Source organism: Pristiophorus japonicus, unplaced genomic scaffold (genome assembly GCF_044704955.1).
Source record: "Pristiophorus japonicus isolate sPriJap1 unplaced genomic scaffold, sPriJap1.hap1 HAP1_SCAFFOLD_925, whole genome shotgun sequence".
Taxonomy (NCBI): Eukaryota; Metazoa; Chordata; class Chondrichthyes; family Pristiophoridae; genus Pristiophorus; species Pristiophorus japonicus.
The window spans coordinates 110820-138183 of record NW_027254852.1 but is presented as its reverse complement, the minus strand read 5'-3'; the positions used below and the strand labels follow the sequence as shown (position 1 = coordinate 138183).

Below are 27364 nucleotides of genomic sequence, written 5' to 3'. Positions count from 1 at the left end.
TACCGACCGAAGCGCAAAGTGTTTCCCCGTGTGCTCACGTTCCCCGCCCCGCAATCACCACCATCGACGAAAGTCCAGCCTTAATCCGCCGGCGAAGAAGAAAACGCCCGCCGTTTGCAGGACCATGGATTCCTCTATCGCCTGCTTAACCTCCCGCCCCCCCCCCCCCCCGCACCGCACCAAATCAAACGTCCCCACCCCACACGCTTGCCCCCTCACCCACACCCGCCCCTCCCAGCACCTCCCAATTCAACCAAAGCTCGCCCCGCTCTCTATGGAACTCCGCCCTCCCCTCCGTTATACCGCGCCTGTAATGTTGTGAAATGTCCCAGGGTGCTTCACAGGAGCGAGTATCAGACACTATTCGACCCCGGTCCACACACCGGGAGATATTAGCGACAGGCGACCAAAAGCTGGGTCACAGAGGTGGGTTTTCAGGAGCGGTCTTGAAGGAGGAGAGAGAGAGAGAGAGGCGGAGAGGTTTAGGGAGGGAGTTCCAGAGCTTGGGGCCCCAGGCAGCTGAAGGCACGGCCGCCGATGGTGGAGCGATCGGGGGATGCTCAAGGGGGCAGGATTGGAGGGGCGCAGAGATCTCGGGGGGGTTACAGAGATAGGGAGGGGGGGCGAGGGATTTGAACAGGAGGATGATAATTGTAGGGGCTGGAGGAGGTTACAGAGATAGGGAGGGGGGCGAGGGAGGGATTTGAACAGGAGGATGAGAATTGTCGGGGCTGGAGGAGGTTACAGAGATAGGGAGGGATTTGAACAGGAGGATGAGAGTTGTAGGGGCTGGAGGAGGTTACAGAGATAGGGAGGGGGGCGAGGGAGGGATTTGAACAGGAGGATGAGAATTGTCGGGGCTGGAGGAGATTACAGAGATAGGGAGGGATTTGAACAGGAGGATGAGAGTTGTAGGGGCTGGAGGAGGTTACAGAGATAGGGAGGGGGGGCGAGGGAGGGATTTGAACAGGAGGATGAGAATTGTAGGGGCTGGAGGGGGTTACAGAGATAGGGAGAGGGGCGAGGGAGGGATTTGAACAGGAGGATGAGAATTGTAGGGGCTGGAGGAGGTTACAGAGATAGGGAGGGGGGGCGAGGGAGGGATTTGAACAGGAGGATGAATATTGTCGGGGCTGGAGGGGGTTACAGAGATAGGGAGGGGGGCGAGGGAGGGATTTGAACAGGAGGATGAGAATTGTAGGGGCTGGAGGAGGTTACAGAGATAGGGAGGGGGAGGCGAGGGAGGGATTGGAACAGGAGGATGAGAATTGTAGGGGCTGGAGGGGGTTACAGAGATAGGGAGGGGGGGGCGAGGGAGGGATTGGAACAGGAGGATGAGAATTGTAGGGGCTGGAGGAGGTTACAGAGATAGGGAGGGGGGGGCGAGGGAGGGATTGGAACAGGAGGATGAGAATTGTAGGGGCTGGAGGAGGTTACAGAGATAGGGAGGGGGCGAGGGAGGGATTTGAACAGGAGGATGAGAATTGTAGGGGCTGGAGGAGGTTTATAGAGATAGGGAGGAGGGCGAGGGAGGGATTGGAACAGGAGGATGAGAATTGTAGGGGCTGGAGGAGGTTTATAGAGATAGGGAGGGCCGCGATTATCGGTGTGAAATATTGTTTGATAATCACTCCCGTGAAGCAGCTTGCGACGTTTTACTCCATTAAAGGCGCTATATAAACTCAAGGGGCCGTTGAGGGCCTTGCGGTTGTCGTTCCTTCATCGTGGGTGGGTCACAATCCTGGAACTCCCTCCCTGACAGCACTGTGTGGGAGCACCTTCACCACACGGACTGCAGCGGTTCACGTTGACCTTCTCACGGGCGATTGGGGATGGTCAATAAATGGCGGCCTTGCCAGCGACGCAGATATCGGCCACCCCCTTCCCCGTTGTCTCCCGGCGCTGTGGGGCGGGCGTTCTGGTGTTCGTAGGCCGACGGGTTACTCACAGTAGCAGCGTGATCCTTGCGACCTTTGTGAGATGAGGCCACGTGAGCGAGGTACTGAATAACCTTCTTAGTGTTCTCGGTCTTTCCAGCTCCTGATTCTCCACTGGGGGGGGGGGGGAGGAAGGGGAACGGGGGAGGTGCGGAGGGGGAATGGAAAGAAGAGAAACAAACATTTATGGCACTCATCGCCCAAGCACTTTAAATCAACTTGCATTTGTATAGCGCCTTTGACGTGGTAAAACGTCCCAGGGTGCTTCACAGGAGCGATTATCAAACACGATTTGACCCCGAGCCCCACACCGGGAGATATTGGGGACAGGCGACCAAAAGCTGGGTCACAGAGGTGGGTTTTAAGGAGCGTCTTGAAGGAGGAGAGAGAGGCGGAGAGGTTTAGGGAGGGAGTTCCAGAGCTTGGGGCCCCAGGCAGCTGAAGGCACGGCCGCCGATGGTGGAGCGATCGGGGGATGCTCAAGGGGGCAGGATTGGAGGGGCGCAGAGATCTCGGGGGGGTTACAGAGATAGGGAGGGGGGGCGAGGGAGGGATTTGAACAGGAGGATGAGAATTGTCGGGGCTGGAGGAGGTTACAGAGATAGGGAGGGGGGGGGCGAGGGAGGGATTTGAACAGGAGAATGAGAATTGTAGGGGCTGGAGGAGGTTAGAGATAGGGAGGGGGGCGAGGGGCCATGGAAACATTTGTAAACAAGGATGGAGAATTTTGAAATTGAGGTGTTGCTTAACCGGGAGCCAATGTAGGTCAGTGAGCACAGGGGGTGATGGGTGAGTGGGACTGGGTGTGAGTTAGGACACGGGGTCAGTGAGCACAGGGGGTGATGGGTGAGTGGGACTGGGTGTGAGTTAGGACACGGGGTCAGTGAGCACAGGGGGTGATGGGTGAGTGGGACTGGGTGTGAGTTAGGACACGGGGACAGTGAGCACAGGGGGTGATGGGTGAGTGGGACTGGGTGTGAGTTAGGACACGGGGCACAGCGGGTGATGGGTGAGTGGGACTGGGTGTGAGTTAGGACACGGGGTCAGTGAGCACAGGGGGTGATGGGTGAGTGGGACTGGGTGTGAGTTAGGACACGGGGTCAGTGAGCACAGGGGGTGATGGGTGAGCGGGACTGGGTGTGAGTTAGGACACGGGGTCAGTGAGCACAGGGGGTGATGGGTGAGTGGGACTGGGTGTGAGTTAGGACACGGGGCAGTGAGCACAGGGGGTGATGGGTGAGTGGGCTGGGTGTGAGTTAGGACACGGGGTCAGTGAGCACAGGGGGTGATGGGTGAGTGGGACTGGGTGTGAGTTAGGACACGGGGTCAGTGAGCACAGGAGGTGATGGGTGAGTGGGACTGGGTGTGAGTTAGGACACGGGGTCAGTGAGCACAGGGGGTGATGGGTGAGCGGGACTCGGTGCGAGTTAGGACACGGGGACAGCCCAGTTTTGGATCAACTCTAGTTTACGTCGGGTAGAACGTGGGAGGCCAGCCAGGAGTGCGTTGGAATAATCAAGTCTCGAGGGGAGAGGCGCACGGATGAGCTGAGGCACGGGGCAGGGAGGGGTGATGTTACAGAGGGGGCAATAGGCGGCTTCAACCAAGGTTGAGGGCTCAGTCAGCTGTGGAACCATATCCCAAGACAAGGGTACAGATACACATTTCACTCAAGGGACCGAGTGTAACGTAGACACGTTTGCTGACGATACAAAGATGGGAGGGAAAGCAATGTGTGAGGAGGACACACAAAATCTGCAAAAGGACACAGACAGGCTCAGTGAGTGGGCAAAAATTTGTCCGATGGAGTACAATGTGGGAAAGTGAGAGGTCAGGCAGTTTGGCAGTAAAAAAATCAAAGAGCAAGTTATTATTTAAACGGAGAAAGATTACAAAGTGCGGCAGTACAGCGGGACCTGGCGGTTACTTGTACATGAAGCACAAAAGGTTAGTCTGCAGGTACAGCAAGTGATCAGGAAGGGCCAATGGTATCTTGGCCTTTATTGCAAAGGGGGATGGAGTATAAAAGCAGGGAAGTCTTGCTCCAGTTACACAGGGTATTGGTGAGGCCACACCTGGAGTACTGCGTGCACAGTTTTGCTCTCCGTATTTACCAAAGGACACACTTTGCTTTGGAGGCAGTTCAGAGAAGGTTCACTCGGTTGATTCCGGGGATGAGGGGGTTGACTTATGAGGAAAGGTTGAGGAGGTTGGGCCTCTACTCATTGGAGTTCAGAAGAATGAGAGGCGATCTTATCGAGACGTATCAGATTATGAGGGGGGCTCGACAAGGTGGATGCAGAGAGGATGTTCCCACTGATGGGGGAGACTAGAACTAGGGGGCATGGTCTTAGAATAAGGGGCCGCCCATTTAAAACTGAGATGAGGAGGAATTTCTTCTCTCAGAGGGTTGTAAATCTGTGGAACTCGCTGCCTCAGAGAGCTGTGGAAGCCGGGACATTGAATATATTTAAGACAGAGATAGACAGTTTCTTAACCGATAAGGGGGCGGGCAGGGAAGTGGAGCTGTGTCCATGATCGGATCAGGCCACGATCGTATTAAATGACGGGGCAAGGAATCGAGGGGCCGAATGGCCGACTCCTGCTCCTGTTTCTGATGTTCAACCCCACCTTGCTGCCCGATCCCTCAACTCCTTCAGTATCCAAAAATCTGTCGGTCTCAGCCTTGATGATCTCGGTTTACCACCTCGTCCGAAAGAGGGGGCCTGGACATCGTTCCGAAAGTGCGGTGCTCAGAATTGGACACAATACTCTAGCCGGGGTCAAATCTGTGCCTTAGAAAGGGTTTGACTCAGCTTTCTGCTTGAAGAACATTAAGTTCCTGCATGCTAACCTTTTGTGATTCATGTACAAGTAACCCCCAGGTCCTGCTGTACTGCGGCACTTTGCAATCTTTCTCCGTTTAAATAATAACTTGCTCTTTGATTTTTTTTCTGCCAAAGTGCATGACCTCACACTTTCCCACATTATACTCCATCGGACAAATTTTTGCCCACTCACTGAGCCTGTCCGTGTCCTTTTGCAGATTTTTTGTGTCCTCCTCACACATTGCTTTTCCTCCCATCTTTGTATCGTCAGCAAACTTGTCTACGTTACACTCGGTCCCTTCTTCCAAGTCGTTAATATAGATTGTAAATAGCTGGGGCCCCAGCACTGATCCCTCTGACACCCCACTAGTTACTGATTGCCAACCCGAGAATGAACCATTTATCCCGACTCTCTGTTCTCTGTTAGTTAGCCAATCCTCTATCCATGCTAATATATCACCCCCAATCCCACGAGCTTTTATCTTGCGCAGTAAATAGCTGGGGCCCCGGCACTGATCCCTGCGGTACCCCACTAGTGACTGATTGCCAACCCGAGAATGAACCATTTATCCCCACTCTCTGTTCTGTGTTAGTTAGCCAATCCTCTATCCATTCTAATATATCACCCCCCAACCCCGTGAACTTTTATCTTGTGCAGTAACCTTTTATGTGGCACCTTGTCAAGTGCCTTCTGGAAATCCAAATATATCACATCTACTGGTTCCCCCTTTATCCACCCTGTTCCTTACATCCTCAAAGAACTCCAGCAAATTTGTCAAACATGACTTCCCCTTCATAAATCCATGCTGACTCTGCCTGACCGAATTTTGCTTTTCCAAATGTCCTGCTACTGCTTCTTTAATAATGGACTCCAACATTTTCCCAACCACAGATAAACCGACTGCCCCGATAAGAGAAGTGGATCCAACAGAAACCCACTTCAATTCTACTCCATCATCGTCGTCATCATACGCAGTCCCTCGGAATCGAGGAAGACTTGCTCCCCACTCTAACACGAGTTCTCGGGGTGACTGAACAGTCCGATACGGGAACCACAGACCCTGTCACAGGGTGGGACAGATAGACGTTGAGGGAAGGGGAGGGTGGGACAGATAGACGTCGAGGGAAGGGGAGGGTGGGACAGATAGACGTTGAGGGAAGGGGAGGGTGGGACAGATAGACGTTGAGGGAAGGGGAGGGTGGGACAGGTTTGCCGCACGCTCCTTCCGCTTGCTTTCCGCGTGCTCGCAATTGGCGACGAGACTCGAGGTGCTCAGCGCCCTCCCGGATGCACTTCCTCCACTTAGGGCGGACTGGTCTTTGGGCCGGGGGCTCCCAGGTGTCGGTGGGGATGTTGCACTTTATCAGGGGGAGGGGTGTCCGTCCCTTGTAACGTTTCCTCTGTCCACCTTTGGATCGCTTGCCCGTGAAGGAGTTCCGAGTCGAGCGCTCGCTTTGGGGAGTCTGGTGTCTGGGGGGGGGGGGGGGGGGGGGGGGGAGAATGTGCGGACAATGTGGCCCTGCCCAGCGGAGCTGGTCGAGTGTGTGGTCAGTGCTTCGATGCTGGGGATGTCGGGCCTGGTCGAGGACGCTAACGTTGGTGCGTCTGTCCTCCCGGGGGATTTGCGGGATCTCGCGGAGACAGCGTCGGTGATATTTCTCCAGCGGCTCGAGGTGTCTGCTGTACACGGTCCGTGTCTCTGAGCCATACAGGAGGGCGGGTATCACTACAGCCCTGTAGACCATGAGCTGGGGGTGAGGTGTCTACTGTACACGGTCCGTGTGTCTCTGGGCCATACAGGAGGGCGGGTATCACTACAGCCCTGTAGACCATGAGCTGGGGGTGAGGTGTCTACTGTACACGGTCCGTGTCTCTGGGCCATACAGGAGGGCGGGTATCACTACAGCCCTGTAGACCATGAGCTGGGTGGTGGGTTTGAGGGGCCTGGTCTTCAAACACTCTGTTCCTCAGGCGGCCGAAGGCTGCACTGGAGGCGGTGTTGGACCTCGTCGCCAATGTCTGCTCTATTATAGTACTTGGACTTCAACCCTCAAGGAGTTTTGACAACTACCCCACCTCCAAATTCCTTTCCAGCTCCCGATTTGGCTAGTACTCTGGCTGCAGGCCTGATACATCAAAATTAGGAGCAGGAGTCGGCCTTTCGGACCCTCGAGCCCTGCTCCGCCATTTAATACCATCGTGGCCTGATCCGATCATGGACCCAGCTCCACTTCCCTGCCCGCCCCCTTATCGGTTAAGAAACTGTCTATCTCTGTCTTAAATATATTCAATGTCCCGGCTTCCACAGCTCTCTGAGGCAGCGAGTTCCACAGATTTACAACCCTCTGAGAGAAGAAATTCCTCCTCATCTCAGTTTTAAATGGGCGGCCCCTTATTCTAAGACCATGCCCCCTAGTTCAAGTCTCCCCCATCAGTGGGAACATCCTCTCTGCATCCACCTTGTCGAGCCCCCCTCATAATCTGATACGTTTCCATAAGATCACCTCTCATTCTTCTGAACTCCAATGAGTAGAGGCCCCAACCTCCTCAACCTTTCCTCATAAGTCAACCCCCTCATCCCCGGAATCAACCGAGTGAACCTTCTCTGGAGGTGGTTGGTGGAAGGTTTAGAGGGGATTTGAGGGGGAGGGGCTTGTTTACGCAGAGGGTTGTGGGGATCTGGAACTCGTTGCCTGAAGGGTGATGGATGCAGAAACCCTCAGCACTTTGAAGAGATGGTTGGATGGGCACTTGAAGTGCCGTAACCTGCAGGGATGCGGACCCAGAGCTGGGAATTGGGATGAGACTGGATGATTTTTTGTTGGGACGGAGCAGATATAACGGTAAGTACTGCAGGGAATCGAATACGGCCAGGTGATCTCCTGGACTAGTGTCGATCGCCTGGATGGGGCGGAGAGGAATTTTCCCGGATTTTTTCCTCCCTAAATTGGCCCGAGATCTCGCACTCCCTTCCACAACGCATGCAGCCCCGGCTATAAGCCCCCTTCTAGCCCCAGTCACCTCCCGAACACAGCAGGCCCAAGATGGAATCGAAATGTGTCCTTACGTGCAAAGTATAGACTGATCCTCTCGATCTAAAAGAAACACAGGGGGGGGGGGGGAAAAAAAAAAAAGAGTATGTGGTTACCAAATGTAAATATCTCATGCTGGACATCAGAAAGCGATTTAAACACACCCGGGTAACGTAGCAACAGGAGGAGGCCCATTCAGCCCCTCGAGCCTGTTACACAGGAACAGGAGGCCCATTCAGCCCCTCGAGCCTGTTACACAGGAACAGGAGGAGGCCCATTCAGCCCCTCGAGCCTGTTACACAGGAACAGGAGGCCCATTCAGTCCCTCGAGCCTGTTACACAGGAATAGGAGGCGGCTCATTCAGCCACTCGAGCCTGTTACACAGGAACAGGAGGCCCATTCGGCCCCTCGAGCCTGTTACACAGGAATAGGAGGCCCATTCAGCCCCTAGAGCCCGTTACACAGGAACAGGAGGCCCATTCAGCCCCTCGAGCCCGTTACACAGGAACAGGAGGCCCATTCAGCCCCTCGAGCCTGTTACACAGGAACAGGAGGTGGTCCATTCAGCCCCTCGAGCCTGTTACACAGGAACAGGAGGTGGTCCATTCAGCCCCTCGAGCCTGTTACACAGGAACAGGAGGTGGTCCATTCAGCCCCTCGAGCCCGTTACACAGGAACAGGAGGCCCATTCAGCCCCTCGAGCCTGTTACACAGGAACAGGAGGCCCATTCAGCCCCTCGAGCCTGTTACACAGGAACAGGAGGTCCATTCAGCCCCTCGAGCCTGTTACACAGGAACAGGAGGTGGTCCATTCAGCCCCTCGAGCCCGTTACACAGGAACTGGAGGCCCATTCAGCCCCTCGAGCCCGTTACACAGGAACAGGAGGTCCATTCAGCCCCTCGAGCCCGTTACACAGGAACTGGAGGCCCATTCAGCCCCTCGAGCCCGTTACACAGGAACAGGAGGTCCATTCAGCCCCTCGAGCCTGTTACACAGGAACAGGAGGTGGTCCATTCAGCCCCTCGAGCCCGTTACACAGGAACTGGAGGCCCATTCAGCCCCTCGAGCCCGTTACACAGGAACAGGAGGCCCATTCAGCCCCTCGAGCCCGTTACACAGGAACAGGAGGTCCATTCAGCCCCTCGAGCCTGTTACACAGGAACAGGAGGTGGTCCATTCAGCCCCTCGAGCCCGTTACACAGGAACTGGAGGCCCATTCAGCCCCTCGAGCCAGTTCCGTCATTAAACGAGATCACGGCTGATCTATACCTTCACTCCATCTATCCGCCTTGGTTCTGTAACCCTTAATACCCTTTTACCCGACACAAGTCGATCGATCTTAGTCTTGGAAGCTCCAATTGGCCAACAGTTTTCTGGGGGAAGAGAGTTCCAGATTCCCACTGCCCTTTGTGTGAAGAATTCTTGCCCCACATCACCCCTGAACGGCCTGGCTCGAACTTTAAGGGGACACCCCCCTCCCCCTGTTCTGGACTCATTCTCCCCCCTCCTTCGCCCTATCGTTCCTCTCTCGATCCACCCTGTCGAATCCTTCAATCCAAACACCTCGATTAGATCATCGAATATTCTAACCACGAGCGAACACAAGTCTGATTTCGCAATCTGTTATCGTAAATTAACCCTTTTGGCCCTGGTCGTCGTCATCATGGGCAGTCCCTCGGAATCGAGGAAGACTTGCTCCCACTCGAACACGAGTTCTCGGCTGACTGAACAGTCCAATACGGGAACCACAGTCCCTGTCATGGGTGGGACAGATAGACGTTGAGGGAAGGGGAGGGTGGGACTGGTTTGCCGCACGCTCCTTCCGCTGCCTGCGCTTGCTTTCTGCGTTCTCGCAATTGGCGACGAGACTCGAGGTGCTCAGCGCCCTCCCGGATGCACTTCCTCCACTTAGGACGGACTGGTCTTTGGGCCAGGGGCTCCCAGGTGTCGGTGGGGGATGTTGCACTTTATCAGGGGAGGGGTGTGTCCCTTGTAACGTTCCCTCTGCCCACCTTGGGGCTCGCTTGCCCGTGAAGGAGTTCCGAGTAGAGCGCTCGCTTTGGGGAGTCTGGTGTCTGGGGGGGACATGCGGACAATGTGGCCCTGCCCAGCGGAGCTGGTCGAGTGTGTGGTCAGTGCTTGGATGCTGGGGATGTCGGGCCTGGTCGAGGACGCTAACGTTGGTGCGTCTGTCCTCCCGGGGGATTTGCAGGATCTCGCGGAGACAGCGAGGGTGGTATTTCTCCAGCGACTCGAGGTGTCTACTGTACACGGTCCGTGTCTCTGGGCCATACAGGAGGGCGGGTATCACTACAGCCCTGTAGACCATGAGCTGGGGGTGAGGTACCTACTGTACACGGTCCGTGTCTCTGGGCCATACAGGAGGGCGGGTATCACTACAGCCCTGTAGACCATGAGCTGGGGGTGAGGTGTCTACTGTACACGGTCCGTGTCTCTGGGCCATACAGGAGGGCGGGTATCACTACAGCCCTGTAGACCATGAGCTGGGGGTGAGGTGTCTACTGTACACGGTCCGTGTCTCTGGGCCATACAGGAGGGTGGGTATCACTACAGCCCTGTAGACCATGAGCTGGGGGTGAGGTGTCTACTGTACACGGTCCGTGTCTCTGGGCCACACAAGAGGGCGGGTATCACTACAGCCCTGTAGACCATGAGCTGGGGGTGAGGTACCTACTGTACACGGTCCGTGTCTCTGGGCCATACAGGAGGGCGGGTATCACTACAGCCCTGTAGACCATGAGCTGGGGGTGAGGTGTCTACTGTACACGGTCCGTGTCTCTGAGCCATACAGGAGGGCGGGTATCACTACAGCCCTGTAGACCATGAGCTGGGGGTGAGATACCTACTGTACACGGTCCGTGTCTCTGGGCCATACAGGAGGGCGGGTATCACTACAGCCCTGTAGACCATGAGCTGGGGGTGAGGTGTCTACTGTACACGGTCCGTGTCTCTGAGCCATACAGGAGGGCGGGTATCACTACAGCCCTGTAGACCATGAGCTGGGGGTGAGATACCTACTGTACACGGTCCGTGTCTCTGAGCTATACAGGAGGGCGGGTATCACTACAGCCCTGTAGACCATGAGCTGGGGGTGAGATACCTACTGTACACGGTCCGTGTCTCTGGGCCATACAGGAGGGTGGGTATCACCACAGCCCTGTAGACCATGGTCTATAGCCCTGCTATCATTCTGGTAAACCGACCACTCCAAGGCCAACATATCCCCCCCAAAGATTATAAAATATAACATCCCCCACCGACACCTGGGAGTCCCCGGCCCAAAGACCAGTCCCGCCCCCGAGTGGAGGAAGTGCATCCGGGAGGGCGCTGAGCACCTCGAGTCCCGTCGCCAATTGCGAGCACGCAGAAAGCAAGCGCAAGGCAGCGGAAGGAGCGTGCGGCAAACCAGTCCCACCCTTCCCCTTCCCTCAACGTCTATCTGTCCCACCCTCCCCTTCCCTCAACGTCTATCTGTCCCACCCTCCCCTTCCCTCAACGTCTATCTGTCCCACCCTCCCCCTTCCCTCAACGTCTATCTGTCCCACCCTCCCCTTTCCCTCAACGTCTATCTGTCCCACCCTCCCCTTCCCTCAACGTCTATCTGTCCCACCCTCCTTCCCTCAACGTCTATCTGTCCCACCCTCCCCTTCCCTCAACGTCTATCTGTCCCACCCTCCCCTTCCCTCAACGTCTATCTGTCCCACCCTCCCCTTCCCTCAACGTCTATCTGTCCCACCCTCCCCTTCCCTCAACGTCCATCTGTCCCACCCTCCCCTTCCCTCAACGTCTATCTGTCCCACCCTCCCCTTTCCCTCAACGTCTATCTGTCCCACCCTCCCCTTCCCTCAACGTCTATCTGTCCCACCCTCCCCTTCCCTCAACGTCTATCTGTCCCACCCTCCCCTTCCCTCAACGTCTATCTGTCCCACCCTGTGACAGGGTCTGTGGTTCCCGTATTGGACTGTTCAGTCACCCGAGAACTCGTGTTAGAGTGGGAGCAAGTCTTCCTCGATTCCGAGGGACTGCCTAAGGAGGAGGGGTGTGTGTGGGTCTCAGTGTCTCTCTCTGTACCGAGAAGGTTTACTCGGTTGATTCCGGGGATGAGGGGGTTGACTTATGAGGAAAGGTTGAGCAGGTTGGGCCTCTACTCATTGGAGTTGAGAAGAATGAGAGGCGATCTTATCGAAACGTATCAGGTTATGAGGGGGGGCTCGACAAGGTGGATGCAGAGAGGATGTTCCCACTGATGGGGGAGACTAGAACTAGGGGCCATGGTCTTAGAATAAGGGGCCGCCCATTTAAAACTGAGATGAGGAGGAATTTCTTCTCTCAGAGGGTTGTAAATCTGTGGAACGCGCTGCCCCAGAGAGCTGTGGAAGCCGGGACATTGAATATATTTAAGGTGGAGACTGACGTTCGAGCGATAAGGGAGTAAAGGGTTTATGGAGAGCGGGCAGGGAAGTGGAGCCGAGTCCATGATCAGATCAGCCGCAATCATATTGAATGGCGGAGCAGGCTCGAGGGGCTGAATGGGCCTCCTCATGTTCCTGGGTAACAGGCTCGAGGGGCTGAATGGGCCTCCTGTTCCTGTGTAACAGGCTCGAGGGGCTGAATGGGCCTCCTCCTGTTCCTGTGTAACGGGCTCGAGGGGCTGAATGGGCCTCCTGTTCCTGTGTAACAGGCTCGAGGGGTTGAATGGGCCTCCTCCTGTTCCTGCGTAACAGGCTCGAGGGGCTGAATGGGCCTCCTCCTGTTCCTGTGTAACAGACTCGAGGGACTGAATGGGCCTCCTCCTGTTCCTGGGTAACAGGCTCGAGGGACTGAATGGGCCTCCTCCTGTTCCTGCGTAACAGGCTCGAGGGACTGAATGGGCCTCCTCCTGTTCCTGTGTAACAGGTTCGAGGGGCTGAATGGGCCTCCTCCTGTTCCTGGGTAACAGGCTCGAGGGACTGAATGGGCCTCCTCCTGTTCCTGTGTAACAGGTTCGAGGGGCTGAATGGGCCTCCTCCTGTTCCTGTGTAACAGGCTCGAGGGGCTGAATGGGCCTCCTCCTGTTCCTGCGTAACAGGCTCGAGGGACTGAATGGGCCTCCTCCTGTTCCTGTGTAACAGGTTCGAGGGGCTGAATGGGCCTCCTCCTGTTCCTGTGTAACAGGCTCGAGGGGCTGAATGGGCCTCCTCCTGTTCCTGCGTAACAGGCTCGAGGGACTGAATGGGCCTCCTCCTGTTCCTGTGTAACAGGCTCGAGGGGCTGAATGGGCCTCCTGTTCCTGTGTAACAGGCTCGAGGGGCTGAATGGGCCTCCTCCTGTTCCTGTGTAACAGGCTCGAGGGGCTGAATGGGCCTCCTCCTGTTCCTGCGTAACAGGCTCGAGGGGCTGAATGGGCCTCCTCCTGTTCCTGTGTAACAGGCTCGAGGGGCTGAATGGGCCTCCTGTTCCTGTGTAACAGGCTCGAGGGGCTGAATGGGCCTCCTCCTGTTCCTGCGTAACAGGCTCGAGGGACTGAATGGGCCTCCTCCTGTTCATATGTTGGGTTTGTTATTCTCGGCTCCGAGAGATTGCTGACAATGATTTCAGTCCTTGAAGTTGTGTGTCATTAAAGCCCTGCGATAATCTACTGCCCCACCCCCTCTCGACCCCCCCCCCCGGTACACAAATCTAACATTAAAAACGCCTACAGCACAGTCATTGGGAAGCAGAGGCCAGGTGCAAAGGCTGTTTATTTGTGTGAAGTGGTTTGCCGTGAATGAGAGGGTGCGTCACTCTTTTTGTTTCATCCACCTAGTCTTGCCAATGAGTCTGTAAAGGTTCTGGTTATCAGTGTCAGCAAATCAAGGTCTCCTGTGTCAAGGGGAATGAACCTTGACCCCTCTCTCGCAGGACTGAGGGAGCGTACTGAGGGAGCGCCGTGCTGCGCTGTCGGAGGGGCGGTACTGAGGGAGTGCCGTACTGTGCTGTCGGAGGGGCGGTACTGAGGGAGTGCCGTACTGTCGGAGGGGCAGTACTGAGGGAGTGCCGTACTGCGCTGTCGGAGGGGCGGTACTGAGGGAGTGCCGTACTGTGCTGTCGGAGGGGCAGTACTGAGGGAGTGCCGCACTGTCGGAGGGGCAGTACTGAGGGAGCGCCGTACTGTCGGAGGGGCAGTACTGAGGGAGTGCCGTACTGTCGGAGGGGCAGTACTGAGGGAGCTCCGCACTGTCGGAGGGGCGGTACTGAGGGAGTGCCGTACTGCGCTGTCGGAGGGGCAGTACTGAGGGAGTGCCGTACTGTCGGAGGGGCAGTACTGAGGGAGTGCCGTACTGCGCTGTCGGAGGGGCAGCACTGACACCTCTGCTTCTCGACTCCCCAGCCCGGGGGGAAACAACCACTCCGCATGTCCCCTGTCCAGCCCTCGCAGAATCTTATGTGTCAAAGAGATCGCAATCATTCTTCAAAACTCCAGAGTATGGGCCCGATCTGCTCAATCTTTGCTGGTAAGACAGCCGTCTGAGCCCAGGAATCAATCGAGTGAACCTTCTCTGAGCAGCCTGCACAGCTAGTATATCCTTCCTTCGATAAGGAGACCAAAAGTGGGCGCAGTACGGCAGGTGTGGTCTTAGCCAAGGCCCGGTGTAATTGCAGCAAGGTACGACTCTGGTCCTCGAAGCCCGATCTTGTGAAGGCCCACATAACCACCTGCTGAACTAACTGCTGTCTGAACCCGCAGGCCAAGTGACAATCTCCGACAGCAATCTGGCAGGCAAGGCAAGAAACAGAACTCGGCAACCAGGCAGGTGTACAACCACACACTCAAAGGCTTCACCACACAGAGTGACTTCATCGTTTTTACACACACACACACACACACACACACACACACACACACACACACACACACACACAGTCAGTCAGTGAAAACAAACCTGTCTGTATTGAAAGGAGCAGCAATGTCGGGGCTGGAGGAGGTTACAGAGATAGGGAGGGGGGTGCGAGGGAGGGATTTGAACAGGAGGATGAGAATTGTCGGGGCTGGAGGAGGTTACAGAGATAGGGAGGGGGGGCGAGGGAGGGATTTGAACAGGAGGATGAGAATTGTAGGGGCTGGAGGAGGTTACAGAGATAGGGAGGTGGGCGAGGGAGGGATTTGAACAGGAGGATGAGAATTGTAGGGGCTGGAGGAGGTTACAGAGATAGGGAGGGGCGAGGGGCCATGGAGGGATTTGTAAACAAGGATGGGGAATTTTGAAATCGAGGCGTTGCTTAACCGGGAGCCAATGTTGCTCAGCGAGCACAGGGGGTGATGGGTGAGTGGGACTGGGTGTGAGTTAGGACACGGGGCACAGGGGGTGATGGGTGAGTGGGACTGGGTGTGAGTTAGGACACGGGGCACAGGGGGTGATGGGTGAGAGGGACTGGGTGTGAGTTAGGACACGGGGTGATGGGTGAGTGGGACTGGGTGAGAGTTAGGACACGGGGTCAGTGAGCACAGGGGGTGATGGGTGAGTGGGACTGGGTGTGAGTTAGGACATGGGGCAGTGAGCACAGGGGGTGATGGGTGAGTGGGACTGGGTGTGAGTTAGGACAGGGGACAGTGAGCACAGGGGGTGATGGGTGAGTGGGACTGGGTGTGAGTTAGGACACGGGGCACAGGGGGTGATGGGTGAGTGGGACTGGGTGAGAGTTAGGACACGGGGCACAGGGGGTGATGGGTGAGAGGGACTGGGTGTGAGTTAGGACACGGGGCACAGGGGGTAATGGGTGAGTGGGACTGGGTGAGAGTTAGGACACGGGGCACAGGGGGTGATGGGTGAGAGGGACTGGGTGTGAGTTAGGACACGGGGCACAGGGGGTGATGGGTGAGAGGGACTGGGTGTGAGTTAGGACACGGGGTGATGGGTGAGTGGGACTGGGTGAGAGTTAGGACACGGGGTCAGTGAGCACAGGGGGTGATGGGTGAGTGGGACTGGGTGTGAGTTAGGACAGGGGACAGTGAGCACAGGGGGTGATGGGTGAGTGGGACTGGGTGTGAGTTAGGACACGGGGCACAGGGGGTGATGGGTGAGTGGGACTGGGTGAGAGTTAGGACACGGGGCACAGGGGGTGATGGGTGAGTGGGACTGGGTGTGAGTTAGGACACGGGGTCAGTGAGCACAGGGGGTGAGGGGTGAGTGGGACTGGGTGTGAGTTAGGACACGGGGTCAGTGAGCACAGGGGGTGATGGGTGAGTGGGACTGGGTGTGAGTTAGGACACGGGGTCAGTGAGCACAGTGGGTGATGGGTGAGTGGGACTGGGTGAGAGTTAGGACACGGGGTCAGTGAGAACAGGGGGTGATGGGTGAGCGGGACTGGGTGTGAGTTAGGACACGGGGCACAGGGGGTGATGGGTGAGTGGGACTGGGTGTGAGTTAGGACACGGGGTCAGTGAGCACAGAGGGTGCTGGGTGAGTGGGCCTGGGTGTCAGTTAGGACACGGGGTCAGTGAGCACAGGGGGTGATGGGTGAGCGGGACTGGGTGCGAGTTAGGACACGGGGTCAGTGAGCACAGGGGGTGATGGGTGAGTGGGACTGGGTGTGAGTTAGGACACGGGGTCAGTGAGCACAGGGGGTGATGGGTGAGTGGGACTGGGTGAGAGTTAGGACACGGGGTCAGTGAGCACAGGGGGTGATGGGTGAGTGGGACTGGGTGTGAGTTAGGACACGGGGTCAGTGAGCACAGGGGGTGATGGGTGAGTGGGACTGGGTGTGAGTTAGGACACGGGGACAGCCGAGTTTTGGATCACCTCTAGTTTATGTCGGGGAGAACATGGGAGGCCAGCCAGGAGTGCGTTGGAACGGTCAAGTCTGGAGGGGAGAGAGGCACGGATGAGGGCTTCAGCACCGGAAGAGCTGTGGCAGGGGCGGAGACGGGCGGTTTTAATTATGCCGCGGATATGCCACAGACAAATCTGATTATGTTGCACACACTCTAACCACGGCTTCCGAGGAAATGGAAATTGCGACCACATCACATCCTCATTGCAAAGATAGACTTGCATTTAAATCGCGCCTTTCACAACCACCGGACGTCCCAAAGCGCCTTACAGCCAATGAAGTACTTTGGGAGTGTGGTCACTGTTGTAATGTGGGAAACGCCAATTTGCGCACAGCAAGCTCCCACACACAGCGATGTGATAATGACCCGGATTAATCTGTTCTCGTGATGTTGGTCGAGGGATAAATATTGGCCCCAGGACACCGGGGAGAACTCCCCCTGCTCTTCTTCCAATAGTGGCCCCGGGATCTTTTACATCCACCCGAGGGCAGACGGGGCCTCGGTTTAACGTCTCATCCGAAAGACGGCACCTCCGACAGTGCAGCGCTCCCTCAGTACTGCCCCTCCGACAGTGCGGCGCTCCCTCAGTACCGCCCCTCCGACAGCGCAGTGCGGCACTCCCTCAGTACTGCCCCTCCGACAGCGCAGTACGGCACTCCCTCCCTGAGCGAGACACTCGATAAATCACTCCCAATCACCAGGAACTTACATATCGAAAACCTTAAAATCCCTCCATGGCCCCTTGTCCCCTCCCTATCATCCTCCAATTCTCATCCTCCTGTTCAAATCCCTCCCTCGCCCCCTCCCTATCTCTGTAACCCCCTCCAGCCCCTACAATTCTCATCCTCCTGTTCAAATCCCTCCCTCGCCCCCCTCCCTATCTCTGTAACCCCCTCCAGCCCCTACAATTCTCATCCTCCTGTTCAAATCCATCCCTCGCCCCCTCCCTATCTCTGTAACCTCCTCCAACCCCTACAATTCTCATCCTCCTGTTCAAATCCCTCCCTCGCCCTCCTCCCTATCTCTGTAACCTCCTCCAGCCCCTCCAATTCCCATCCTCCTGTTCAAATCCCTCCCTCGCCCCCCCTCCCTATCTCTGTAACCCTCCCCGAGATCTCTGCGCCCCTCCAATTCTGCCCCCGTGAGCATCCCCCGATCGCTCCACCATCGGCGGCCGTGCCTTCAGCTGCCTGGGGCCCCAAGCTCTGGAACTCCCTCCCTCAACCTCTCCGCCTTTAAAGACGCTCCTTCAAGCACGCCTCCTCGGCCAAGCTTTTGGCCACCTGAGCCCGCCATCTCATGCAGCTTGATGTCAAAAATATAAACGCCCGACTTGCGCTCCTGTGGGCGTGTGCCGACGGTAAGGCGGTGGAGAAAACGCACGCTTGTTGTCGCAAGGTCAAGCGGAACAGGCCGGGTGACCTTTGACCTGCTCGACGAGCTTTGCCGAATTTGCGGCCTAGGCGGGCGGGGGCTGTTTAAAAGCGCCACACGGGGGCGCGGTGGAAGTTCAAGGGGAGCACCGCACATATTGCCTCAGCTTGCCCGAGCCCTGCGTGTTACCGCAAGAGAAAGATCGCCTGATCACCGGGGGGGGGGGGGGGGAAAAGAGGCAGATACCAATCAGCGTGCGTCACACCTCATTCCACTCCTACACGTTATGGAGATAATCGTTATCTCAGTCCAGGCAATCTCTGCACTGTAAACCAACACCTCACCACCATCATCGGCAGTCACTCGGGGTAGAGGAACCCAACGCAAGAATTAGGAGCAGGAGTCGGCCATTCAGCCCCTCGAGCCCTGCTCCGTCATTCAACAAGATCACGGCTGATCTGGCCGTGGGACTCAGCTCCACTTACCCGCCCTCTCCCCGTAACCCTTAATTCCCTTATTGGTTAAACATCTATCTATCTGTGACTTGAATACATTCAATGAGCTAGGCCTCAACTTGGGCAGAGAATTCCACAGATTCACAACCCTCTGGGAGAAGAAATTCCTTCTCAACTCGCTTTTAAATTGGCTCCCCCGTATTTTGAGGCTGTGCCCCCTAGTTCTAGTCTCCCCGACCAGTGGAAACAACCTCTCTGCCTCTATCTTGTCTATCCCTTTCATTATTTTAAATGTTTCTATAAGATCACCCCCTCATCCTTCTGAACTCCAACGAGTAAAGACCCAGTCTACTCAATCTATCATCATAAGGTAACCCCCTCATCTCCGGAATCAGCTGAGTGAATCGTCTCTGTACCCCCTCCAAAGCCAGTATATCCTTCCTTAAGTAAGGTGACCAAAACTGCACGCAGTACTCCAGGTGTGGCCTCACCAATACCCTGTACAGTTGCAGCAGGACCTCCATGTTCATAAGAACATAAGAATTAGGAACAGGTGCAGGCCATCTAGCCCCTGCTCCGCCATTTAATACGATCGTGGCCTGATCCGATCATGGACCCAGCTCCACTTCCCTGCCCGTCCCCTTATCGGTTAAGGAACTGTCTATCTCTGTCTTAAATATATTCAATGTCCCGGCTTCCACAGCTCTCTGAGGCAGCGAGTTCCACAGATTTACGAGAAGAAATTCCTCCTCATCTCAGTTTTAAATGGGCGGCCCCTTATTCTAAGACCATGCCCCCTAGTTCTAGTCTCCCCCCATCAGTGGGAACATCCTCTCTGCATCCACCTTGTCGAGCCCCCCTCATAATCTGATACGTTTCGATAAGATCACCTCTCATTCTTCTGAACTCCAATGAGTAGAGGCCCAACCTCCTCAACCTTTCCTCATAAGTCAACCCCCTCATCCCCGGAATCGACCGAGTGAACCTTCTCTGAACTGCCTCCAAAGCAAAGTGTGTCCTTTGCTTCCACTCTTTCAATGAGTCCTTAGGTGGCTGAACAGTCCAATACAGGAACCACAGACCCTGTCACAGGGTGGGACAGATAGACGTTGAGGGAAGGGGAGGGTGGGACAGATAGACGTTGAGGGAAGGGGAGGATGGGACAGATAGACGTTGAAGGAAGGGGAGGGTGGGACAGATAGACGTTGAGGGAAGGGGAGGATGGGACAGATAGACGTTGAGGGAACGGGAGGGTGGGACTGGTTTGCCGCACGCTCCTTCCGCTGCCTGCGCTTGCTTTCTGCGTGCTCGCAATTGGCGACGAGACTCGAGGTGCTCAGCGCCCTCCCGGATGCACTTCCTCCACTCAGGGGCGGACTGGTCTTTGGGCCAGGGACTCCCAGGTGTCGGTGGGGGATGTTGCACTTTATCAGGGGGAGGGATGTGTCCCTTGTAACGTTTCCTCTGCCCACCTTGGGGCTCGCTTGCCTGTGAAGGAGTTCCGAGTAGAGCGCTCGCTTTGGGAGTCTCGTGTCTGGGGACATGCGGACAATGTGGCCCTGCCCAGCGGAGCTGGTCGAGTGTGGTCAGTGCTTCGATGCTGGGGATGTCGGGCCTGGTCGAGGACGCCAACGTTGGTGCGTCTGTCCTCCCGGGGGATTTGCAGGATCTTGCGGAGACAGCGTTGGTGGTATTTCTCCAGCGACTTGAGGTGTCTACTGTACACGGTCCGTGTCTCTGAGCCACACAGGAGGGCGGGTATCACTACAGCCCTGTAGACCATGAGCTGGGTGGTGGATTTGGGGGGCCTGGTCTTCAAACACTCTGTTCCTCAGGTGGCCGAAGGCTGCACTGGCGCACTGGAGGCGGTGTTGGTACTCGTCGCCATTGTTGATAAGAGACTCCCGAGGTATGGGAAATGGACCACGTTGTCCAGGGTCGCGCCGTGGATCTTGATGACTGGGGGGGCAGTGCTGTCCGGTGAGGACAGGCTGGTGGAGGACCTTTGTCTTACGGATGTTTAGCGTAAGGCCCGTGCTTTCGTAAATACGTCGACCACGCCCTGGAGTTCAGCCTCTGTGTGTACGCAGACGCAGGCGTCGTCCGCGTACGGTCGCTCGATGACAGAGGTTGGGGTGGTCTGGGACCTGGCCTGGAGAGGGCGAAGGTGGAACAGCTTCCCACTGGTTCTGTATTTAGTTCCACTCCAGCGGGGGGGGGGGGGAGCTTGTCGACTGTGAGGTGGAGCACGGCAGCGAGGACAATCGAGAAGAGGGTTGGGGCGATGACGCAGCCTTGCTTGACCCCAGTCCAGACGTAAATTGGGTCTGTGATAGATCCGTCGGTCAGGATCACGGCCTGCTTGTCGTCGCGGAGCAGGCGGAGGATGGCGACATACTTTTGGGGGCCTCCGAAACGGAGGCGGGCGCTCCATAGACCCTCGCGGTTGACAGTGTCAAAGGCCTTTGTAAGGGCTAGCCTCAACAACTCTCTGTGGTAGAGAATTCCACAGGTTCACAATTCTGAGTGAAGAAGTTGCTCCTCATCTCGGTCCTAAATGGCTTACCCCTTATCCTTAGACTGTGTGAGCCCCTGGTTCTGGACTTCCCCAACATCGGGAACATTCTTCCTGCATCTAACCTGTCCAATCCCGTCAGAATTTTATATGTTTCTATGAGATCCCCCTCTCATTCTTCTAAACTCCAGTGAATATAAGCCCAGTCGATCCAGTCTTTCTTCATATGTCAGTCCTGCCATCCCGGGAATCAGTCTGGTGAACCTTCGCTGCACTCCCTCAATAGCAAGAATGTCCTTCCTCAGATTAGGAGACCAAAACTGAACACAATACTCCAGGTGTGGTCTCACCTGTACAACTGCAGTAAGACTTCCCTGCTCCTATACTCAAATCCTCTCGCTATGAAGGCCAACATGCCAGTTGCCTTCTTCACCGCCTGCTGTACCTGCATGGCCAACTTTCAATGACTGATGTCCCATGACACCCAGGTCTCGTTGCACCTCCCCTTTTCCTAATCTGTCGCCATTCAGATAATATTCTGCCTTCCTGTTTTTGCCCCCAAAGTGGATCACCTCACATTTATCCACATTATACTGCATCTGCCATGCATTTGCCCCACTCACCTAACCTGTCCAAGTCACCCTGCAGCCTCTTAGCATCCCCCTCACAGCTCACACCGCCACCCAGCTTAGTGTCATCTGCAAACTTGGAGATATTACACTCAATTGAATTTATCTGGTGCCCAGAATTGAAGCACTGCACCGTTGTTTTCGCTTGAGCGTTACTTAATTGAAGGAAACATTGTTAATCATTGATACAAGCAGAAACTGCTCCTCCAGGTTTAGTGTTAATCAACAATCGCTGTCTCCAACTGGCTGGTTCCGCCTCGAGAAGAAACACGGGCGAGGTTACCCGTGGCTGATTTATCCAGCCCCATGGCGATGAAACACAAACTCCCTCACACTCAGAGACAGCTCCATAGAAATTACACAATGGTTCCCGCACAGAAACAGGTCATTCAGCCAAACAGGTCCGTGCTCTCCTCCATCTCGCCCCACCACCATCTCCTTCCATTCATCAGAAACAGGAGCAGGAGCCGGCCATTCGGCCCCTCGAGCCCTGCTCCGCCATTTAATACGATCGTGGCCTGATCCGATCATGGACCCAGCTCCACTTCCCTGCCCGCCCCCTTATCGGTTAAGAAACTGTCTTAAATATATTCAATGTCCCGGCTTCCACAGCTCTCTGAGGCAGCGAATTCCACAGGTTTACAACCCTCTGAGAAGAAATTCCTCCTCATCTCAGTTTTAAATGGACGGCCCCTTATTCTAAGACCATGCCCCCTAGTTCCAGTCTCCCCCATCAGTGGGAACATCCTCTCTGCATCCACCTTGTCGAGCCCCCCTCATAATCTGATACCTTTCGATAAGATCGCCTCTCATTCTTCTGAACTCCAATGAGTAGAGGCCCAACCTCCTCAACCTTTCCTCATAAGTCAACCCCCTCATCTCCGGAATCAACGTAGTGATAAAAACAGGAAGGCAGAATATTATCTGAATGGTGACAGATTAGGAAAAGGGGAGGTGCAACGAGACCTGGGTGTCATGGGACATCAGTCATTGAAAGTTGGCCATGCAGGTACAGCAGGCGGTGAAGAAGGCAAATGGTATGTTGGCCTTCATAGCGAGAGGATTTGAGTATAGGAGCAGGGAGGTCTTACTGCAGTTGTACAGGGCCTTGGTGAGGCCACACCTGGAATATTGTGTACAGTTTTGGTCTCCTAATCTGAGGAAGGACATTCTTGCTATTGAGGGAGTGCAGCGAAGGTTCACCAGACTGATTCCCGGGATGGCAGGACTGACATATGAAGAAAGACTGGATCGCCTGGGCTTATATTCACTGGAGTTTAGAAGAATGAGAGGGGATCTCATAGAAACATATAAAATTCTGATGGGATTGGTCTCCGTATTTACGAAAGGATATACTTTGGAGGCAGTTCAGAGAAGGTTCACTCGGTTGATTCCGGGGATGAGGGGGGTTGACTTATGAGGAAAGGTTGAGGAGGTTGGGCCTCTACTCATTGGAGTTCAGAAGAATGAGAGGTGATCTTATGGAAACGTATCAGATTATGAGGGGGACTCGACAAGGTGGATGCAGAGAGGATGTTCCCACTGATGGGGGAGACTAGAACTAGGGGGCATGGTCTTAGAATAAGGGGCCGCCCATTTAAAACTGAGATGAGGAGGAATTTCTTCTCTCAGAGGGTTGTAAATCTGTGGAACTCGCTGCCTCAGAGAGCTGTGGAAGCCGGGACATTGAATATATTTAAGACAGAGATAGACAGTTCCTTAACCGATAAGGGGGCGGGCAGGGAAGTGGAGCTGTGTCCATGATCGGATCAGGCCACGATCGTATTAAATGGCGGAGCAGGGCTCGAGGGGCCGAATGGCCCACTCCTGGCTCCTATTTGTGTTGTTCTTATGGGAGGGCACGGACCGAGTGGCAGTGGGGGGGGGAACACCGAGGGGCAAGGGAAGGAGGGGTGCAGGGGAGGGAGGGGAGCGAAGGGGACCGAGGTAACGCCTAGCCTCACCTTGCAGCATGCTGCGGTACGCGGTCTCCGAGATGGCGTAGATGTGCGGAGGCATCTCGTGACGTTTCTTTCCGCGGTACATCTCCACAATCTGCTCGGTGTAGATGGGCAGGTTCTTGTAGGGGTTGATCACCACGCAGAACAGACCCGAGTATGTCTGCAGAGAGAGAGAGAGAGAGAGAAAGCCTCAGTCACGAGCATCGCCCTGCGCAGAATTACAGTATTTACAGCAGAGAGACAGACCTTTGGGCCCCACTGCTCCGTGCCGGTGTTTATAGAAACATGGAAAATAGGTGCAGCAGGCCATTGGGCCCTTCGAGCCTGCCCCCCGGCCATTGGGCCCTTCGAGCCTGCCCCCCGCCATTGGGCCCTTCGAGCCTGCCCCCCGCCATTGGGCCCTTCGAGCCTGCCCCCCCGCCATTGGGCCCTTCGAGCCTGCCCCCCGCCATTGGGCCCTTCGAGCCTGCCCCCCGCCATTGGGGCGTTCGAGCCTGCCCCCCGCCATTGGGCCCTTCGAGCCTGCCCCCCGCCATTGGGCCCTTCGAGCCTGCCCCCCACCATTGGGCCCTTCGAGCCTGCCCCCCGCCATTCAATATGATCATGGCTGATCATGCAACTTCAGTACCCCACTCCTGCCTTCTCTCCATACCCCCCTGATCCCTTTAGCCGTAAGGGCCACATCTAACTCCCTTTTGAATTTATCCAACGAACTGGCCCCCAACAACTTTCTGTGGTAGAGAATTCCACAGGTTCACAACTCTCTGGGTGAAGAAGTTTCTCCTCATCTCGGTCCTAAATGGCTTACCCCTTATCCTTAAGACTGTGTGAGCCCCTGGTTCTGGACTTCCCCAACATCGGGAACATTCTTCCTGCATCTAAACCTGTCCAGTCCCGGCAGAATTTTATATGTTTCTATGAGATCCCCCTCTCATCCTTCTAAACTCCAGTGAATATAAGCCCAGTCGATCCAGTCTTTCTTCATATGTCAGTCCTGCCATCCCGGGAATCAGTCTGGTGAACCTTCGCTGCACTCCCTCAATAGCAAGAATGTCCTTCCTCAGATTAGGAGACCAAAACTGAACACAATATTCCAGGTGTGGCCTCACCAAGGCCCTGTACAACTGCAGTAAGACCTCCCTGCTCCTATACTCAAATCCTCTCGCTATGAAGGCCAACATACCATTTGCCTTCTTCACCGCCTGCTGTACCTGCATGGCCAACTTTCAATGACTGATGTCCCATGACACCCAGGTCTCGTTGCACCTCCCCTTTTTGACGATGGGGATGTTGGCCTGGTCGAGGACGCTAAATTTGTCCTCCCGAGGGGTTTTCAGGATCTTGCAGACATACCGTTGGTGGTTTTTCTCCAGCGACTTGAGGTGTCTACTGTATATGGTCCATGTCTCTGAGCCTACAATTTCATTGGAGGCAGTTCAGAGAAGGTTCACTCGGTCGATTCCGGGGATGAGGGGGTTGACTTATGAGGAAAGGTTGAGGAGGTTGGGCCTCTACTCATTGGAGTTCAGAAGAATGAGAGGCGATCTTATCGAAAGGTATCAGATTATGAGGGGGGGGCTCGACAAGGTGGATGCAGAGAGGATGTTCCCACTGATGGGGGAGACTAGAACTAGGGGGCATGGTCTTAGAATAAGGGGCCGCCCATTTAAAACTGAGATGAGGAGGAATTTCTTCTCTCAGAGGGTTGTAAATCTGTGGAACTCGCTGCCTCAGAGAGCTGTGGAAGCTGGGACATTGAATATATTTAAGACAGAGATAGACAGTTTCTTAACCGATAAGGGGGCGGGCAGGGAAGTGGAGCTGGGTCCATGATCGGATCAGGCCACGATGGTATTAAATGGCGGGACAGGGCTCGAGGGGCCGAATGGCCGACTCCTGCTCCTGTTTCTGGTGTTCTGTTATGTTATAGCCCCAGCCGATCCACACTTAGCCGATAGTTCTAACTTTCAAGTTCTGTCATCATTCTCGTAGATGGCCTTGAACCTTGACCCGTGCCTTTATATCCCTTTTATAATAATGATTCCTCTGCACGTTAAGCTCCAACCCCCATTCCTTTGCCCGACTGCTTGGAATAGAGTATTTTACATCTATTTGAGGGCAGACAGGGCCATTGTTTCAACATCTAATCCGACATAGTACGGCACTCACTCAGTACCGCCCCTCCGACAGTACGGCACTCCCTCAGTACTGCCCCTCCGACAGTACGGCACTCCCTCAGTACTGCCCCTCCGACAGCGCAGTACGGCGCTCCCTCAGTACCGCCCCTCCGACAGCGCAGTACGGCACTCCCTCAGTACCGCCCCTCCGACAGTGCGGCACTCCCTCAGTACTGCCCCTCCGACAGCGCAGTACGGCACTCCCTCAGTACCGCCCCTCCGACATTGCAGTACGGCACTCCCTCAGTACTGCCCCTCCGACAGCGCAGTACGGCACTCCCTCAGTACTGGCCCTCCGACAGCGCAGTGCGGCACTCCCTCAGCACCGCCCCTCCGACAGCACAGTACGGCACTCCCTCAGTACTGCCCCTCCGACAGTACCGCACTCCCTCATTACTGCCCCTCTGACAGCACAGTACGGCACTCCCTCAGTACTGCCCCTCCGACAGCGCAGTACGGCGCTCCCTCAGTAATGGCCCCGGGGGAGTGTGGGCCGGGATTATGTGGCTCAAGTCCTGGAGTATATACATCTACCTCTTCTGCGGGGGACTTCCCTCTGCTGGAACTGAGTGGCTAGTGGTTTTCCGGTGCAGATAACCACAGGTTGGAGCTGCTCATCTGGCCGTGTGTGTGTGTGTGTGTGTGTGTGTGTGTGTGTGTGTGTGTGTGTGGTACGGATGTCTCCGTGGTTTTCTAAACCACATTGCAGGAAACAGCAACCTCACACAGCACGCTCGCGCCCCACTGCATTGTCGTTCCTCGTGTGTCTCACCATCAAATTTTGGTCTCATGAAACTCCTGGTTCATTACGTTAAACGGACAGCACTGCCCCCCCCAGTCATCAAGATCCACGGCGTGGCCCTGGACAACGAGGACCATTTTCCATACCTCGGGAGCCTCCTATCAACAAGGGCCAACATTGGCGACGAGGGCCAACACCGCCTCCAGTGCAGCCTTTGGCCGCCTGAGGAAGAGAGTTATCGAAGACGAGGCCCTCAAATCCACCACCGAGCTCATGCTCTACAGGGCTGTAGTGATACCCGCCCTCCTGTATAGCTCAGAGACACGGACCGTGTACAGTAGGTACCTCACCCCCAGCTCATGGTCTACAGGGCTGTAGTGATACCCGCCCTCCTGTATGGCTCAGAGACACGGACCATGTACAGTAGGTATCTCACCCCCAGCTCATGGTCTACAGGGCTGTAGTGATACCCGCCCTCCTGTATGGCTCAGAGACACGGACCGTGTACAGTAGACACCTCACCCCCAGCTCATGGTCTACAGGGCTGTAGTGATACCCGCCCTCCTGTATGGCTCAGAGACACGGACCGTGTACAGTAGACACCTCACCCCCAGCTCACGGTCTACAGGGCTGTAGTGATACCCGCCCTCCTGTATGGTCCAGAGACACGGACCGTGTACAGCAGACACCTCAAGTCGCTGGAGAAATACCACCAACGCTGTCTCCGCAAGATCCTGCAAATCCCCCGGGAGGACAGACGCACCAACGTTTGCGTCCTCGACCAGGCCCGACATCCCCAGCATCGAAGCACTGACCACACACTCGACCAGCTCCGCTGGGCAGGGCCACATTGTCCGCACGTCTCCCCCAGACACCAGACTCCCCAAAGCGAGCGCTGT

The 27364-nt window shown here is 55.7% G+C and overlaps 1 protein-coding gene across 1 annotated transcript in view; it reads right to left on the bottom strand.

Annotated features, from left to right (window-relative positions):
• Positions 1–27364, bottom strand: part of LOC139257912 (myosin-10) — a gene marked incomplete at its 3' end in the record, with an annotated part of 65565 nt that overhangs the window by 15422 nt on the left and 22779 nt on the right. Inside the window, exons 3-5 of the mRNA XM_070874660.1 lie at positions 23550–23706; positions 7834–7861; positions 1949–2051 (exon numbers count right to left, since the gene is read on the bottom strand). Of these exons, the coding sequence (XP_070730761.1) occupies positions 1949–2051; positions 7834–7861; positions 23550–23706 (288 nt within the window). The remainder of the gene's footprint in view (positions 1–1948; positions 2052–7833; positions 7862–23549; positions 23707–27364) is intronic.